This window comes from Protopterus annectens, chromosome 14.part0 (genome assembly GCF_019279795.1).
Source record: "Protopterus annectens isolate FY-2018-M chromosome 14.part0, PAN1.0, whole genome shotgun sequence".
Lineage (NCBI taxonomy): Eukaryota > Metazoa > Chordata > Ceratodontiformes > Protopteridae > Protopterus > Protopterus annectens.
Genome location: NC_056748.1, coordinates 560,093,479 through 560,112,216, shown reverse-complemented (window position 1 = coordinate 560,112,216; position 18,738 = coordinate 560,093,479). Strand labels below are relative to the sequence as shown.

Genomic DNA, 18,738 nt, shown 5'->3' with positions numbered 1-18,738 from the left:
GAAGGCTTTGCAGAGCTTATGAGACATTATGCTAGAATTAAGAATTCCAATATGAAAATTAGATATGGCAGCCAGTTGTACCCTGATGGTAGCAGCAGCCACACCCGAGTAAAAAAGCTCTGCTAGAAATTCTAGAATTTGATGGACTGGGGTTGAAAAGGGGTCTAAGTTTCTAGATTCTGCCCAGTAAGAAAATCTTTTCCATTTGCTAGCATAAGTCTTTCTCATAGTTGACTTATGGGAGGAATCAATAATATCACAAACTGCCGGGGAGATACTTGGAAGCCTGGCTGAGGTAGGAAGTGGAGAAACCAAGCTGTGAGCTTGAGAGTCTGAAGGGATTCGTGTAACCTGCCTGACTGATGAATCAACAGATCTGACACTGGGTCCAGAACCCAAGGCTGGTCTAGAAGGTGGAAGTGCAGGAACGGAAACCATATCTATCGAGGCCAATAGGGGGCAATGAGGATCATTTTGCAACCCAACAATTTTGATTTATGTATGAGTCTTGGAAATAGGGGAAAAGGGGGAAATGCATAAAGAAGTCCCTGAGGCCAATCATGGACTAGAGCATCCCTGGGAGTTTGACCTGGAGGAGGAAGCAGGGAGAAGTAACTGCTGCATTTGTTGTTGAGGGGGGTGGCAAAAAGATTGGAGCAAGGCTGGCCCCATTTGTGGAAGATAAGGTCCGCATCTTCCTGATTCAGAGACCACTCGTGAGGCATGAGGATAGCCCTTCTGAGCCTGTCTGCTATTACGGTGGATTTCCCCGGGATGTGCGTTGCGATCAGAAAACGTTGGGAGGAAATCGCCCATTGCCATAGCCTGAGGGCTTCTCGACACAAGGGGTAGGACCTGGTCCCGCCATGCTTGTTGATGTACCACACAACTGACATGTTGTCTGTTTGGATCACAATGGTCCCGGAAGGAAGAGAGTCTTGAAGAGCTTGCAATGCTAGGAGCACTGCTCTCATCTCTAGGACATTGATATGCAGATGGTACTCGTGAGGTACATGCCTTGGACTGTCCTGCCCAGATAATGCCCCACCCACCCTATCAGGGAGGCGTCCATGGTCACTGTGGCTACCAGAGGGGGTTGAATGAAAGCTCTGCCCTGAGTCACCAGTGGGGAGACCATCCACCAAGAGAGGTGCCTTTTGCATGTTTCTGTAATCAGGATCATGTGAGACATGGGTAGTTCCTGGAAGGACCACTGCATGAAAAGAAGCCACTAAAGGACTCTCATGTGGTAACGCACTAATGGTACAAGAAGAATAGCAGCTGCCATGGAGCCTAGAACTTGCAGGACATGTCTGACTTGGATCTTTCTGCTCTGCATTAGAAATGACACTTGTTGGAGAATAGAGAAAACTCTTTCCTGAGGTAACCTTGCAAACATCTGTTTTGTGTTTAATTCTGCTCCTATATATGTAACAGATTGACAGGGCAACAAGGCAGATTTTTCAAAATTTACTGTAATGCCTAGTTGGGTGCAGGTTGATATTGTATAATCCCGTGCCTCTAAGAGTCGATGCCTGGTGGTAGCAGTTAGGAGCCAGTCATCTAGATAGGGAAACACCTGGAATCCTTGACGTCTCAGGTGAGCCATAACTACTGCCATACATTTGGTGAACACCCTGGGGGCTGTGGTGAGACCAAAGGGCAGAGCTCTGAACTGGTAATGACTGGCCCTTACCCAGAAGTGAAGAAATCTCCTGGAGCGTCTGTCCATTTTGATATGGTAGTATGCATCCTGAAGATCTATGGAGCACATCCAGTTGTCCTGACCCAGAAAGGGGAGAATGGACTGCAGTGTTACCATCCGGTACTTTTCTTTTTGTACAGATTTGTTCAATCTGCTGAGATCCAGCATTGGTCTCCAGTCCCCTGTCTTTTTTGGTACTAAAAAGAATCTTGAGTAAGTTCTGGATCCTAGTTAGTCTGCTGAGACTTCGTGAATGGTTCTTTTTTCTAGCAGTTTTGAAACTTGAATAACTGCTTGATCCCTTAGATTGGGTGGGACATCTGGGATGGACTTTTTTGACTTTAGACGGGGCTGATGGAAGGGGATTTTGTAACCTCCGGATATGATAGATAGCACCCATTTGCCTCTTGTTATATTTAGCCAGGCTTTTGGGTACAGGGAAAGTCTTCTCCCGACTGCCTCCAGAGGTGAGCAGTCGGGCAACCCGTCGGGGATGCTGGAAGGGTTTGGCAGAGAAAGTTTCTCTGTCACCCTGATTTTGCGGTCCCCCTCTGTCACAAGGGTGGCGACTGCCATTGTTGTTGTTTCCACCTCTGCCCCTGGGGGAAAAATTGCCATATGTGTCAGGCAAGGGTCCCTGGAACTTTCAAAACCACATCTTTCCACCCTTCTGACATTTGGGATAAGGTCTGCTAGGAGTGGAAAAATGGATTCCCATGGCAGAGAGAGTCTTACCTTCCTACTCACACCTGGTAAGCATGTCTTTCATGTGAGGCCCAAAAAGCGAGGAGCCGTCAGAGGGAGTATTAGTAAAAGACACTCGAAAGGGTTCCGCAAATTAACACAGCCGCAGCCAAGCATGTCTCCTGAGAACCACTCTTGTACCTGCGGCTCTGCTCGCCCCATCGGCAGCATAGGAAATCAGCCTCATGGAGGAGTTGACTAATGAATAAGAGTCGCAAGCTGGGAAGCTATTTTGGCTGATGCTCCCTCAGCTGTAGGATCTTGTAGGGTATCTCCAAGCTCTTTTAGGAGATCCCTCTGAAGTCGTGTAAAATGAAAGAGATAGTTCAGGGACCTCATGGAGTAGGTCGCTGAGGAAAACATTTGCTTCCCATATCTGTCCATCATCCTAGACTCTTTGTTTGGTGGATGGACAGACGAAGAAGTTTCTGCTAACTTTTTCTTGGTGGCTGCTGCTACCATCATGGCATCAGCTGGCACGCTTTTAGTGAGAAATTGTTTGTCCGGGGAGGCTGTTATGAATTTATTTGGTCTCCTCGGAGTAGGTTCCACAGAATCCAGAGCTGCCCAAGCCTTTCGAGCTACTACAGACATGAGTGGATCAAAAGGTGAAGACAACCAGGAGCTGGAGGGTCGGGAACCGAATGCCTCCAGGTATACAGATTTGTCCTTGGTAGGGGTAGGGAAGACCAGCCACCCCTCAGCCTAAGCATTTCAAGGATGTCCAAAAAGGAAACATCTTCTGAGGAGGACCTGGGGGACCCTTCCGATTCATCCAGGTCTGTATCTGAGGTGACAGACTCAAGGAAGTCTAGGTGTTTCCTCTTGCACTTCTTCCGGGGAGGCTCCTCTGAGTGATCAGGGTAGGCCTCGGAAGAAGAGGGGTTACCCAATGGGGTGTCCTGGGGCATAGGTTCCCTACGCTTCTGGGCCGGAGGAGGAGCAGAGGCTGGCACAGGCACCACAAGAGAAGGAGCTGATGGGGCTGATAGTAGGGCTGTTTCAGGGGACATCACACTTAACATGACCTGGTAGGCGTCCCGACCCCGAGGCAAAAAAAATCTCCGGCTCCAAAGAGACGGGAGTCCTTCTCCGCATCGAGGACGGTGACTCCGAGGCCTATGTGGGAGCCGAGCTCACTTGCGCCGAAGCTCCAAGAGGGAGAGCGGGGTCGGACAAAGGTCTGTTGCCACTTAACCCCTCAGAGCAGACTCAGATCCCTCGATGGACAGAACAATCGAGGTGATCAAAGCTGACGTCAGAACTGAAGAGGAGGTGATCAGCGCGGTCGGTTCTACTATCAGCACGTCCATGGTCTCCGGCTCCGAACTAAGTGTCGTCGCAGGATGAAGATGGAGGTGGATGGAGCCGCAACCTGCTGAGGTGGGCTGGAAAGTAATTTCGCAAGGGCCTGTGATTTAAGCAACATGCTGACTACTCTCTCCACGTCCTTATCCGATAAACTTGAGGATCAAGAGGAGTGGGATAAAGAGCAATGACTGCGTTCACTTCCTAATAAGGGTGACTGTGGCACCTAGCAGATCGGCTCCAATGAAGGAGACCTTGCTCGCTTGTGGCTCCGAGACTGCTCCGAGGTAGCAGTTGGAGCCAAGGGAGGAGTTGACTTGTCGATGCTCGTCGGCACCGACAAACCTGGTTGTTCAATCCAGGAGTTGGTTCCGAGGATGGAGCCGACGGCTTGACAGACTTAGAGGATTTCACTGGCTGAGAACCTTTAGCTGGGGAATCCTGTGGTTTCAATAATCCTCGAAGGATTAATTTGTTTTTGCACTCCTGCAAGACTCTTGGACTAAATGCATGACAGATAGAGCAGAAGTCCTGCAGGTGCACAGCCCCTAAACAAGTGTGCCCATCAGTCAGAGACATTTTCTGACAGCATGAGTCACACTTTTTGAAGCCAGAAACTTTGGCCTCTTTAGACATCTTACACTACTAAACTAAGACTTTCTTTTTTTTTTTTTTTTTTTTTTTTTACAGTTAAGGAAAAGAAAGGAGAGCCTCTAATTTAAATGATGGTCCTAAGGGGGGACTACTCTCTAATTTAAACGAGTTCAGGGGAAAGAGAAAGGCCTGCGAGTATGGAGCGATGGCCAACAAAGCTACAACACACAAGAAAGGTGATAAGGGATAAAGTACTATATCTAGACAAAAACTTGACAAATTTTGAAGAATAAACAACAATTATAATAATAGAAAAAACTATACTAAGCCTTAGCCAGTAACGAAGCAACCTCGCAGCTGAAGCGGTAAACAAGATCTGGGAAGCTGACGCTAGGCATTCTGGGATAAGGGTTAGCCTCGAGCCAGTAAATAGCTCTCGAGCTATAGTAGTAGGCCGAGATGGAGCCGAGGATTGGCTCTGAACCCAAACAGCAAGAACGAAGGCGAGATGGGACAACTTAACATCGGGAGGTTATCTTGCCTGGCCATCATTGAAAGTGGAGAAGCCAAGCTGTCAGCTTCAGGGTTATGAGATTGGGGTGAGTAAGGGGTCTATATTATATCATCGAACATTTAATAGTTCGAATCACTAAAGATCAAACTTTAGTGATCGAACTATTAAAAGTTCGAATGATTATAAAATTATTTTTAAACTAAAAAAAGAAAAACTAAAGGATGTAAGCAGGGGGGCAAGCCCCCCTGCATCCCTCCACTAGTTAAATATACCAACTCCGAGATTGAGCTACATTGTAGGAAATGGAAATCTTCCATTTCCGCACTATGTTGCACTGAAGTGTGATCTCGGAGTTGGTATATTTAAGTAGTGGGGGGGTGTGGCGGGTGCAGGTGGTCTTGCCCCCCTGCTTACACCCGTTAAAATTTATTTTTTTATTTTAAAAATAAGTTTATAATCATTCAAACTTTTAATAGTTCGATCACTAAAGTTCGATCTTTAGTGATTCGAACTATTAAACGTTCGATGATACAATATAGATCCTGACTCAGACCCTGTGGATGGGAGATCAACGTTGGGGATGGATTGAGGATCCATGGTCGATCTAGCAGGTGAAGCCAGAGGAAGGGGAACCAAACTTGTCGAGGCCAATATGGAGCAATGAGGATCACTTTGCTCCTCAACTGTTGTGCTTTCTTTAGAAACTGGGATATGAGGAGTACAGGAGGATTAGCATAAAGCAGACCCAAGGGACAAGCTTGGACTAGAGAGTCTCTCAGTGACTGTCCCCAAGGGGGGAATCAGGGCAAAGTATTTGCTGCACTTATAGTTGATTGGGGAGGCAAATAGGTCGCAGCAAGGCTGGCCCCAGCAGTTGAAAATTTTTGCCACTATTACAGGATTGAGGGACCAGTCGTGAGGTTGTAGAATGCACCTGCTCAATTTGTCCGCTATCACTTTGGAGCTCCTGGGAATGTGTGTTGCAGTTAGAAAGCGGTTGGAAGCAATCACCCATTGCCATATTCTCAAGGCCTCTCAGCATAATGGGTAAGATCTGGTACTCCCTTGCTTTTTGATGTACCAGACTACTGCCATGTTGTCTGATTGGATTGCAATAGTCCCTGACGGAAGGATTGAGTGGAATGCTTGCAATGCTAGTAGCACTGCCCTCAGTTCCAGGACACTGATATGCAAATGGGCCTCTGTCTTGGTCCATGTGCCTTGGACCGAGTTTTTCTGACATAGCCCCACCACCCCATCAGGGAGGTATCCATGGTCACCGTGGCTTTTGGCTGATAGGGGCTGAAAGGGAGAGACCATTGTTGGGGATTTTGGAACACCCACCAGAACAAATCCTACTTGCATCTCTGAGTTACACTTATCTGAAAAGACAAGGGATGTTGTAGAGGGTACCACTGAGTGAGAAGTAGCCACTGCAGAAGTCTCATGTGGAACCCGGCCAGAGGAACAATGGTGATAGAGGCTGCCATTGATCCCAAGACTTGGAATATGGACCGAGCAGGAGATTTGTGGTGACAGAGCAGCGACTGAACTTGTTGTCTTTTTTTTTGAAGTCTATGATCCAGAAGAGATGCTGTGCAATTTTCTGTGTCCAGCAGTACCCAGATGAATTCTAAAGACTGAGATGGGGTCGTGTTGGACTTCTCCCAGTTTATAGTTATTCCCAGGCATTGTGCTGTAAGGAGAGTGTGGTCTAGGGCTTCTTCCAGTAGGCGCTTGGTGGGGGCGGTGATGAGCCAGTCATCTAGATATGAAAATGCCTGGAATCCTTGAAGTCAAAGGTGAGCAATGATGACTGCCATGCATTTGGTGAACACTCTGGGGGCTGTAGACAGTCCAAAGGGCAGTGCTCGAAACTGGTATTGACTGGCTCCTATGTGGAAGCAGAGGTATCTTCTTGAGCACTTGTCCATTTTTACATGGTAATACGCATCTTGAAGATCTACAGAGCACATCCAATCATCTTTTTCCAGAAGAGGAAGGATAGACTGGACCGTGACCATCCGGAATTTCTCTGTTTTTACAAATTTGTTCAGTATGCTGAGATCCAAAATTGGTCTCTAGTCCCCTGACTTTTTTGGCACCAAAAAGAACCTTGAGTAAAAACCGCATCCTATCTGGTCTGGGGGGATCATTTGGATGACTCTTTTTTTGTAGCAGCTTTTGGATTTCATGTGCTGCTGCTTCCCTTTGACTGGGTGGAATGTCGGGTAAGTCTCTGGATGAAGTTGGACATAGATGAAAGGGGATGCGATAGCCTCTGGATGTTATCTGTTTTACCCAAGAATCGGTTATATTTCGCCAGGCAGTGGGGTACAAGGAAAAATTACCCCCGACTGCTTCCAGAGGTAAGCAGTCAGGAAACACTTCAGGAGCGCTGATAGGGTTGGCCAGAGAAAGAATCTCTGGAACTTCAGTTTCATGGACCTCCCCTGCCCCAAAAGGGTTTTTTTTCCATTGGAGTTTCCCCCTCTGCCTCTAGGGGAGAACTCAGCAAATACGTTGCGGAAATATCCCTGTGATTTTCTGGGCCACATCTTCCGGCTCCTCTGATTTCTGGAGAAGAATCATTGAGGAGTGGAGTGTCTGACACCAATGGCAGACAGTATCTTGCCATCTTGTTCGCACCATGCTAGGGCATCTTTAACTTTAGGGCCAAACAAAGAAGCAGCTTCGATGGGGGCATTCATAAATGAAGCCTTAAAGGAGTCCCAAAAGTCACAAAGGTGCATCCAGGCATGTCATCTCATGACTATACCTGGAACTGCCGCTCTAACCACTCCTTCTGTTGCGTGAGAAATAAGAAACAAGGAAGAGTTGGATATGGATTCTAGGGTCACTATCTGAGAAGCTATGTTGTCACGGACCTCATCAGAAATGGCTCCTGTTAAGGTTTCAGAGAGTTGGTTGATAAGATCCATCTGGAGCCTTGTAAAGTGTGCAGATAGTTCAAGGACCTTACAGCGAAGGTCGATGAAGCAAACACACGCTTCCCGAGTCTGTATATCGTCCGGGACTCCTTGTTGGGCAGATGGACAGTTTGGCTCTCTTCTGCCAAGTCTTTCTTAGTTGCAGCCGTCACCACCATGGCATCTACTGGACGACCTTTTGACCAATGAGGATGCTCAGCTGGGGGAGATAAAATTTTATCAGACCTCCGTGGTATAGCTTCCAGGGTGTCAGGAGCTTTCCATCAACACTGGACGATGAGCTGGATAAGCTCATTGGCCGGCGGGGTAACCCAGGAGGTAGAGGGCTGGGCAAGAAAGGCCTGCAAGAAGACGTATTCCTCTGAGGAAGGATTAGAGGACTTCCAGTCACCCCTCTGTCTTAGGATCTCAAGGATGTCACTGAAGGACACCTCATCAAAGGATGACCGTGGGGATCCTTCCCCGTCATCGAAGTCCATATCTTTGGTCAAAGACTCCTCAGGGGAGTACACGTGCTTCCTCTTGCAGAAATTCTTGCTAGGTACTTCCTCAGTGGGGGGTTCTGAGGAAGACTGCAAAGAGGGGGTCTCCTGACGGAGAGAAACCTGAGGCCCTTGTGCGCAGTGTCCGGAGATTGTGGCTTGTTATAGTTGCGGTGCAGGGGGAGGAGATGACTCGGACATGGGGGGTTTGCCAACGGAGGCAAGCAACCTTTTCATGGCCTGGAAGAAAGGTCCACCCAAAGAGGGATGGGAACCCGGAACCGAGCATGACAACCTCAGAACCAGTGTCACACCCAGCTCTGACAAACCGACCTCCAGACCAGGAGTTTCAAGAGGACAGTGAAGTGTGAGAGAAGAAGGATTCCTGAATGGTGCCATAGAAAAAATTGGCATAGAGCCAAGAACACCCTCTCCCACTGTACAGCCACTAGCCTGAGAAGATCCCAATGCCCAGTGCACCGATGGCCACAAGGATGACTCCGGCTCCAAAGTGAGGTCCACTATTGGGGTCGGTAGAAGGGAAGCTGCTGTCAGAGGAAGAGGCTTCGAAGCTTAGGTGGAAGTTGAAGGAGGAAGAGTATATGTTGGAGTTCGAGGAGAAAAATGTTCACCTGAAGGAGGTAACATAGGTTTAGATGGTTGAGAGTGACCCCTGGCCACAAGCAACTGGTAAACAAGCCGCAACACATCTTGCTCAGATAAGCTCCTGGTCGACCTCGTAGAGAAACCTGAAGGTGATTCTGGCCTTTCTAGGAAAGGGCTATATTGCCTACCAACAAACGGATCCAAAGAAGGAGAGTACTTAGTCCTTGCTAGTTCGAATGGTGTAGAGCTCGGAACCGAGAATGTCTGCACCGAAGAGAATGGAGTCAAAGTATTCTGCGCCTACAAAGGCAGTGCCATGGAAGTCGAAGGTGTCTGCACCATAAGGGCAAGTGTCTGCACCAGTAACAATGACGGTGCGGAAGAGGATTGCACCGAAATGTATGTCAGTGCTGAAGGTGTTTGTGCTGTGGAGGACAGTATCGTCAAACTCGGGGCCGAAGGGGATTGCACCAACAATGCCGAAGGAGATTGTACCTGCAGGAACAGCGCCAGTAAAGGCTGAAACTGTTGGAGCCATAAAGGTCTGCACTGGGAACACTGGTTATGGTGGTGATAAAGAGGACATAGTTGGAGCTAAAAGCAATTGGGGCAGTGCCAGGCCTGGAACTGAAAAGATCTCAGGTGGCAGTGCCAGACTAGTCAATTTCACTTTCTTATTCGTCGACTCCTTGCGATCTCCAGATGGAGATGAAGTGAGCGACCTTGATGAGGAAGAAGAATGCCTCTTATGGGGTTTAGCAGGAGGAGGTGAGTCCTCCAACCCAGAGATAGCCTCACCAAAAGGTGATTTGAGGAGACCTTTCAGAATAAATTTGTTCTTCCTTTCATTAAGAGTCTATACTATCAAAAGTAAAAGGCTATACTATCAACAGTAGAGAAAAGGAGAAAAGGAGTTACCAACGATGGTACTGGAGAATTACCTCAAAGGTAAGAAAAATATAAGAAAAAGGAATTATCAAAGGGAGAGAGTCTTAAAAGATGCGATAGGGTAGGAGAATCAAGATAATAATATTTTGAAAAGTTTTCAAAGAGTAATTGTAGAAGTAAATTCCAGAAAAGTTCACTTAGCTGAGAGAGAATGGCTTGACACAGCTGTACAGCAATGCAGCAAACGAGATCTGAGGTAACAGGAGCAGAGCATTATGGGTAGGATCTTGGCTCGAGAGTTTTCGGCTGACATGAGCTTGGTATAAGGCCGGCTCGGTTCCAAGGACGGAACTGATAACCCATCATTAAGGAATGAACGAAGATTAACAACATCAGATCACAAGTTATGTTATGTAGTCCACACAGGACTTCCATCGCTGTTTGGTAAGAGTAATAATTATGCTATGTTGCCCAGCTCCTCCCAGCTGACTGAATCACTATGTGCACATTTTTGACAAAATGTTTTTTCTGTTTGTCTAAATTCTGTGGATGCTTTTTATCTTCAAAATTTCTTCATTTGTTATCTTTCATTTCTATGACTGAAATAACTTTCCTTCTTTTCTTTTCATTAAACACACACACACGCACACATACACACACACACACACACACACACACACACACACATACACACACACATGCACACTTTCCCTTTGTGCTTACTAATATTGATCTTTTTACTCCTTGCTTTTCTTGATCATCCTGTTCATGGTTTTATACCTAATGTAAATAAATGTGCAAGTATTAATCTCTTATGAATTTGTTTTCATTATAAGAATTTAATAAGAATTATTTTATTGTGCTTATTATATTGCATTTTAAACACTTAGCAAAATCAAACAAGTAAATGTTTATTAATTCTACATTTTCTTATAAAGGAAAACCTGAACAAGTTGATGTCAAACTTAAGAAGCACTCACCCTCACTTTGTAAGGTGTATTATTCCCAATGAGACAAAAACACCAGGTGCGTTTTCCAAATTAATAAAAATGAAACATTTTTTGCATTAGATTTTGATACATCATTATTAAAAGCTTCATGTTATTCATGTAGACGTATTTTTGCTCATAAGATGCTTCTACCACACTCTGGTTTGAAATGTATAATTCTCGGCATGTAGTTTTTTAGGACTGATTATTTTTCATACTTTAAGTACTCAGTGAGTCAAGACCACATTTCGATGTAGTTTTTTTCTTTGCATTTACAGCATTAATTATATAAATTACAGAATCTCTACTCCTTGTTAGGTGACATTCTATTTTATGCATAGGAAAAAGTGCTAAGAAAGTTCAACTATTTCATTTTCAAAATATGCTTAGAATATCCTGCATACAATCAGATACTAGTATCATAAAATCAATTATCAAAGAATAATATCTAAAAGATATATTGTAAACTGAAATGCTGTCTATGTAAAAGGTTTGCATTTAGTACAGTACTTGTTAAATGACATTTTAAATTTGGACAACATAAAGTAATATTCATGCACTCTAAATCATTGTTAGTTGATGGTTTATTATAAGAATACCCTACGTGTTACATTTTTTATATATTTATCTTCAATACTACAGCACAAACATGAGAATGAGTGTGTACGTATAGAAAGACTTACAGAGAAAATAACATAAGTGACAGACTTTCAGAGTTAATGTAAATGTTTCTAGTTCATGCAATGTAAACTCAAGCCCATTTTATCTGCATCAGACACTCATGATTTTGATTAAATTGACCCTTTTATAGCATGTTTGTTGACAGCCTTACTGTTAATGTAGCTTATACTTCTAATATCTGCAGGAGACATGGACCATCATCTTGTCCTACATCAACTGAGATGTAACGGTGTGCTGGAGGGCATTAGGATTTGTAGGAAAGGATTCCCAAGCCGAATCTTATATGGTGACTTCAAACAGAGGTATATGTAACAAAATAAGTTTTGTCTGTTTAGTAAGACCTGCCTATGGTATAAAATAATAAAACATCCTGTTCTTTACTCTTGAAATAACAGATACAAGGTGTTAAATGCCAGTGCAATTCCAGAAGGGCAGTTTATTGACAGCAAGAAAGCAAGTGAAAAGCTACTGGGTTCCATTGATGTTGACCACACACAGTACAAATTTGGACACACCAAGGTAAATATGCAGTTGAATCTGCAGCATTTAAATTTGTAAGATGTATTTTTCAAAATCTTACCATGCAGTAAAGTCTGCTAAAGAAAAATATGTATAAGATATTGGAGCTATGTGGCTGGACCTGTAGACCATATTTCTTCATTTTATAGCCATTATTTATTTGTGAGTGAGAGTGTATGTGCATGTGTATCTGTCAGTGTGTGTCTACATATAGTCACATCAGTGGAATATTCCAGGGTCTGGGATGTGATATATGAAAAGTCTAGACTACAGATTGCAGGGAGCACAGTTTTTCTAATGAGTGGAAAAGCAAAGTTACAGACCAAGTCCCCTAACATTGCAGTGCAGATATTTCCGCTTTACATAACCCATATGCCTAACATATTCCATTTGTCCATTTCTATGTTTTTATACTGTGTATTACTGTTTCCCATTCATTTCACTTGGATGTAAAAAATGTGTTTACACAGAGTCCTGAAGAGAGTTTACATAAGTTTGCAAAGGATGGTCTACACCTGTACCTACCTTTCGGATATTGGCTAAAACTTTATCCACCCTCTTAAAGTCTTTTTAGGCAATGCCAAAATGATAACACTACCAACATAAAAAAATAAGATTCAAAGCAACCTTAAGGTGTTACTGCTCAGTGCTAGAAGCCTAGCCAAAAACTCCACACCTTATAAACCCTTCTCTCTCTGGAGAATGTAGACATCTATGTCATTACCAAAACTTGGCGTAAAGCTGCAGAAAGTACTGAGTTAGTGCAAGGTTTCAGTGCCTTCCACACATTTAGACCAGCGGGACAGGCAGGGACTAAAGGTGGAGGTGTCTCGATCTACGATAGCAACAAATGTACCTCCAGGTTGTTTAAATACTATTGATGCCTTGGAGTTCATCCATGTCCAAGTCACCATAGATAAAGTCCCTTACCATATCCTAGTTAGCTATAGGTCACCAACCATTTATATCCCAAGAGCTTCAAAACTCTTGCCTAGACATATTAGAGGTGCTTACCATCCAACCAAATACCGTATTCATGCATGACTCTAACTACTGCTATACAGATTTGGAAACATACACTGCCTTAAACTCACAGGCACAACACCTCCTGGACTTTATTAACATGAACACCCTAGACCAGATAGTGTGTGTTCCAACCACAGGATTAAACATACTGGATGTAATATTCACCAGTATAAGACAGCATTACACCTCCATCTGTGTCATGTTCTCACTAGTGAGGTCAGATCACAAAACTGTCTACTTTAAAATAAAAATCAACCCGGAATGCCAACTAAACCTGCAACAGTTAGGAACTATTCTAAAGCAAACTACATCTTATTAAGTGACAATTTGTCAAAATTCTAGGCTCTTCCTCATCCAGAGACCACAACTGCCAATGCAGAATTATTTACAGAAACCTTGTACAAACATGTAAATGGTTATACAAAGGCAGTTGTACCTAAGAGAAGTAAGCCCAAAACAAACACAAAAAACAAACTCCACTGGTGGAATCCTCACTTCAACAAGGTATAAAAAGTCATGACCAAAAATCAGGAAGAAAGAGTCCCATAAAGACAAGAGCTCTCTGATTCAACTAAACAAGAAACTAAGAGGCCTAATTAAGTCCAACAAGGCCAACTAATAAGTCAGGATAGCCTCTCAGACTAAAGGCAGTCGAAAGACTTTATTCAGCTATGTCAGGAACCTTAAAGGTAACACACAGCAGGGTGATGAACTGGTGGTAAATGCCACCACCATCACTGATCAGCAAGACATAATGAATCTACTGGCTAAATAATTTGGTTCTAACTCCCCCCCCCCACTTCCCTAGCTACATGTTATGAAATCTCTTCTAGGATACTCCCCCATTTATTAGCAGGGATCAGATTTTGGTGGCACCACTGTCTCAATGGGCTTCAACAATATCCCCGGTTGCCTTCTGAACAGTCTAAAATGTGAGCTATCAGGACCTCTTGAGGCATTCTTCAACTACAGCCTCAAAACAAGTTACGTAACAAGTGAATAGAGGACTGCAACATTCATCTGTTTTCATAAGGGCAGACCATCAACTGACCCCAGGAACTATAGCTCCATGAGTCTGACAAGTCTAACATGCAAAGCCATGAAATTAATTATCATGGAAATTCTCAGCAAGGACCTGGGCAACCTACAGACAGTGAACCCATCCCAATTTATCTTTCTTAAGGGAAAATAATACCCTCAATCAAAGTTTGGTTTTGGTAAGGGAAAGGTCATACCTACTACTTAACCTGGCTGATTTATTTGAGATTACCTCTGGTAAAACAGTGCATACCGCATACCTTGACCTGACCAAGGCATTCAGTACAACATCTCACTCAAGCATTGTTGAGAAACTCTCTGAATTACACATAAATCCCTACACAACTCACTGGATTGCTTGCTAGCTCAGAGACAGGATCCAAAAAGACAGGATTGGTGAGACCACCTCCACCAAGACACCAGTCACCAGTAGAGTGCCTCAGGGCTCCATGCTGGGTCTCCTCCTGTTTGGCATCTATTTCTCAGACATCTAGGCTAATGTCAAAGGGTTTTGGCTTACCATGTTCACAGATGACTATAAATTGAGAGCTATCATAGATTCCCACCATGAAACCAACACATCCTGAAAGAGGGTATAACACAGACAAATGAATGATGCTAAAGCCACAGCCTCAAACTCTATACCAGGAAAAGCATTATAATGACCTTTGGGAAACTGTCCTCCCAACTAATTTCTCCATCAATAAAACACTCCTAAAAGTCAACCGTGTAGTTAGGGATCTGGGAACATATGTAGACAGTAATCTGGCCTTCAACCAACAAGTAGCAAAGATTATAAGAAAATCTTTCTATGTCACCCAACTTATACATAAGGATATAGCATCCAGTTCGAAGGAAGTTATAGTACCACTCTGCTCAGCCCTTATCAGACTTATCATTGAGTACAAGGTTCCCTATTATATGATCGAAGGCGCATTCTTTCCAATGCGTATTGATTGAACTTGAAAGCAAGAAACAGCAAAATACCGAAATGGCATATAAGCAAATTTGTTTCCCTGGGAAAGAAATCGCTTGGCCGCCTTCATTATTTTGCTGTTTTCGTCAATGTAGTGTGATCTTGGAGTTGGTATAGTTAAGTGGGGGGGGGGGCAAAGCCCCTCACTTTATGTAATGTTTTAAGGTTTTTCTTTTCTTTTCTGGAACAGCGATTTTTTTCCTGGGAAAAAAATCGCTGTTCTAAGTATTCAGGATTGTAAGCTTTCAATTACATGGGGTCGATAAATCAGCATTCGCTTTTTAAAGTGTTCGCTGATTTAATATAGACCCGAGTACAATCCTACCTTTGTCATGTACCTAACTAGACACTTACAACAGTTCCTCAACAGGAGAATCCAGGGCATGAATATGCAATCATATAAAGATTGCCTAAAGACCTATCTCTGTACTCAGCCTCCAACAGGTTACTGAGAGGCAGTCTATGCCTGACCTATAAGGTATCCTCAGATCTATGCCTGACCTATAAGGTATCCTCAGATCCAGCCCTGATAGATCTTTAGCACATCCACAAAACAAACAGCACCAGAAACACTAGATCCAAAGATCTGAATTTCACTTGTGACATAAATAGAAATTGCTGGAGAGACAGCTATGTGTCTCAAAGGATCCCCACATTACAGAATAGTCTCCACATCCATGTGAAGCAGAGTTCATGCCTGACCTTTTTCAAATGAAACCTTGACCATAGGATGGGAAATTGCAAATTCATCCCCAGGCTATCTCCCATGTCTCTGATGGACAGAGTCCATCACTAACTAAAATATTCTCTAGTTAACATTCCCCCACAAAACCCTTAGTTACCTTCTTCCTAACATACCCTTCTACTAAGTTTTGCCTAAAGAACTCGGGGACAAAACTGGGTTGGGATACACAGCTAAGCTTATAAAAGTCCTAGTGTTTGTCAGCCTAGCAACAACCTATGAAACCATGGACGTATAAGTTTACATGATCAGACTATCTTCTGAAAGGTTTTACACTATCTTTCTGAAGCACAGTCAGTCTTCTTTGTAAAATTGTAGACACTTCTGGTGCAATTTTGCAAAAAGTAGTAAAGGATATGCTAATACTTGTTAGCGGCCTTGATTACATTTATGTTTTAGCTAACAATAGATCGTTTTTTACCTGTTTTATACCTGCTTTCCTAGTATTGCAATTTTTTAATTAACTGTTGCTTTTTATGTTATGTGTTTTGGCTTTATGTTATTTTATTTCTATTTTAAAAGTATTCATTTTGTTTTACAAGCTTATGACTTATGTGTAAAAGATTATTTTTGTAAGATGCTAGTCTATCTTTTTCTTGTATGCAATGTGCGAATATTGTTTTTTTCTTAAGCTTAGACATAGAGTCAGAGTAGGGATTTTGGTTGATGAGGCAGTAGATGACATTCAAAGGATGGTGTTAAACATATTGATTCATAGGTTCAGAGGTATGTACTAGGCTAATGGCCCTGGGGCCTTTACAAGCCTAGCCGATAGAAGTGCCCTGGCATTGTGCGGTGCAATGTTAGTTCCCAGTGCCTCTATCAAGTAGTGCCACTGGAATGATCCCCGGGGTGAACTTTGTATTTTCCATCCACTCATCAAGATTTCTCTTGAAGAGGGCTAGTGAGGTGCTCTGCATGACATGTATGGGAAGTCTATTCCAGAACGTGGGAAGTCTCTGGGTTATGAACTTATCCCTCCAGCATGTTCTGTTGATTGTGGTAATGAGTTTGAGGTCTCTGGAGCGTGTGGTTTGGAGGGATTGGGATTTCTTTAGATGTAGCATTTCTAACAGAGCTGGGTCAGACATGGCTTTGTAAGTCAAGCAGAGATCGCCTCTTAGTAGACAATATGAGACAGAGAATAGCTGGAGTTTTATGAGTCTGTCTGTGTAGGACATGTTTAAGGCCTAGGATCCTCTTTGTGAGGTACTTTTGTGGCCTCCCCAGCTGTTGCAGGTATCTAGGGAGGTACATGCCAAATGGGGCATTATACTCTTTGATTGGTCTAATGAGGGAAGAGTAGGGAGAAATGATGATCTTTTTCTTCCTGGATGCAAACCCCTTGGTAATGAGATGTGCCACATAGAAGGACTTTCTGACCACAGTGGCAATGTGGTGGTCGAAGGAGAGGTTGCTGTCAACCTTTGTTCCCAGATCTCTTATAACGCCTTCAGTGTTCAGTGGGCTCCCATCAATGTGGTAATTAGTGGGAACTGAGTTTTTTCCAAAGGGGATGATGACGCATTTTTTGGCATTAAGCTTAAGGCCGTGATTTTGACACTAGTCATTGGTCTCAGTGAGGCCTTTCTATAGGATATGTGCATCACTTGTGCAGTAAATAATGGCTCCCAGCTTGCAGTCATCTGCGAATTTGGTCAGCCAGAGTTCCTCCGTGTTGGCCTGGACTTCTAAGAAGTAGATGCCAAACAGGAGAGGACCCAGGACTGATCCCTGTGGGACTCCAGTCGCGACTGGTCGGCAGTCTGACTTGGAGTCCGCTACTTTCATACTGTGTGTTCTATCTGTGAGCCAATTTGCAAACCACCTAACAATATAGGGGATGATGCCTAGTTTGGTGAGTTTATCAATAATTCCTGCGTAAGGAATGGCATCAAAGGCCTTGGCCAGATCAAGGTAGACTGTATGAACTGCCATACCTTCGTCCACCGCTCTGGTGATGGTGTCAAAGAAGTCACCCAGGTTGAGCAGGCATGCTCTACCTTTCACAAAACCAAATTGTGTATGATCTTGAGTTTGGAGATTCCCTATACCCTTGTTAATTAGGTCCATGATGATGCGCTCCATAGCCTTACATATCAGACTTGTCAGGCTAATGTGGAGATAATTTCCAGGGTCTGTAGTAGCTCCTCCTTTATGGAGAGGGATGACTGTAGCAGTGCACCATTCGGTAGGGACAAAGCCTGAGGTGAGGCTGTGAGTAAACAGAGCAAACAGACGTGGTGCCAGTTCATTTTGTAATTCATGTAAAATACAGCCAGGGATATTGTCAGGTCCCAAGGAAGCTGTATTCTTGGCCTTAGACAATACAGCTTTAACCTGTGCTGCAATAATGCAGGTTGCCTGGTATTCTTCCGGTATTGAGATTGGTCCTTTCCGGTGGGGAGGGGTAAAGTTGGCACTGAATCTACCGGCCAGTATGTTGGCAATATCTGTTGGCTCAGTATAGGAAGTACCATTGTGCAATAACTCAGAAAATCTGGGTAATGCTATGGAGATTCTTGTTATAACTAAAGAAGGCTTTGTAGTTGTTTTTAGTGTTTGCCACAATTCTGCCTTCATAACTGGCTTCGGAGGTTTTGATGAGGGATCTCAACTTTTTGTTGAGGCTAATCAGGGAGTTTTTTCCAGTCTTGGGACTTCACCTTTTTCTGCAACAGTTTCTTCCTTCTGTTGTAGAGTTTATTAATGGCGGGGGACCACCAGACTGGCTTCCTTTTTTTGGAGGAGAGCATCTTGGTTCTGTTGGGTATGGCTAGTTCCATGCATTTATGTATGTGTTCGTACAGTTTATTGGTGTATGATTCGGCAGTCATGCATCTCTTTTCCATTGGCATGGGTGCAGTGAAGTTAGCCACCTCTGTTTTTAGGAGTCCAAAGTCAGCTTTGGAGAGGTTTTTCATGGTGGATACCTTTGCAAAGGGTGTGGGTGAGATGTGGATTTCCATGGTGAT

General features: G+C 43.8%; 1 protein-coding gene across 1 annotated transcript in view; it reads left to right on the top strand.

Moving 5' to 3' along the window:
- LOC122789102 (myosin-4) overlaps nt 1-18,738 on the top strand; it is a 101,497-nt gene that overhangs the window by 47,783 nt on the left and 34,976 nt on the right. The window contains exons 18-20 of the mRNA XM_044056302.1: nt 10,731-10,818; nt 11,647-11,764; nt 11,858-11,981. Coding sequence (XP_043912237.1) covers nt 10,731-10,818; nt 11,647-11,764; nt 11,858-11,981 — 330 coding nt within the window. The remainder of the gene's footprint in view (nt 1-10,730; nt 10,819-11,646; nt 11,765-11,857; nt 11,982-18,738) is intronic.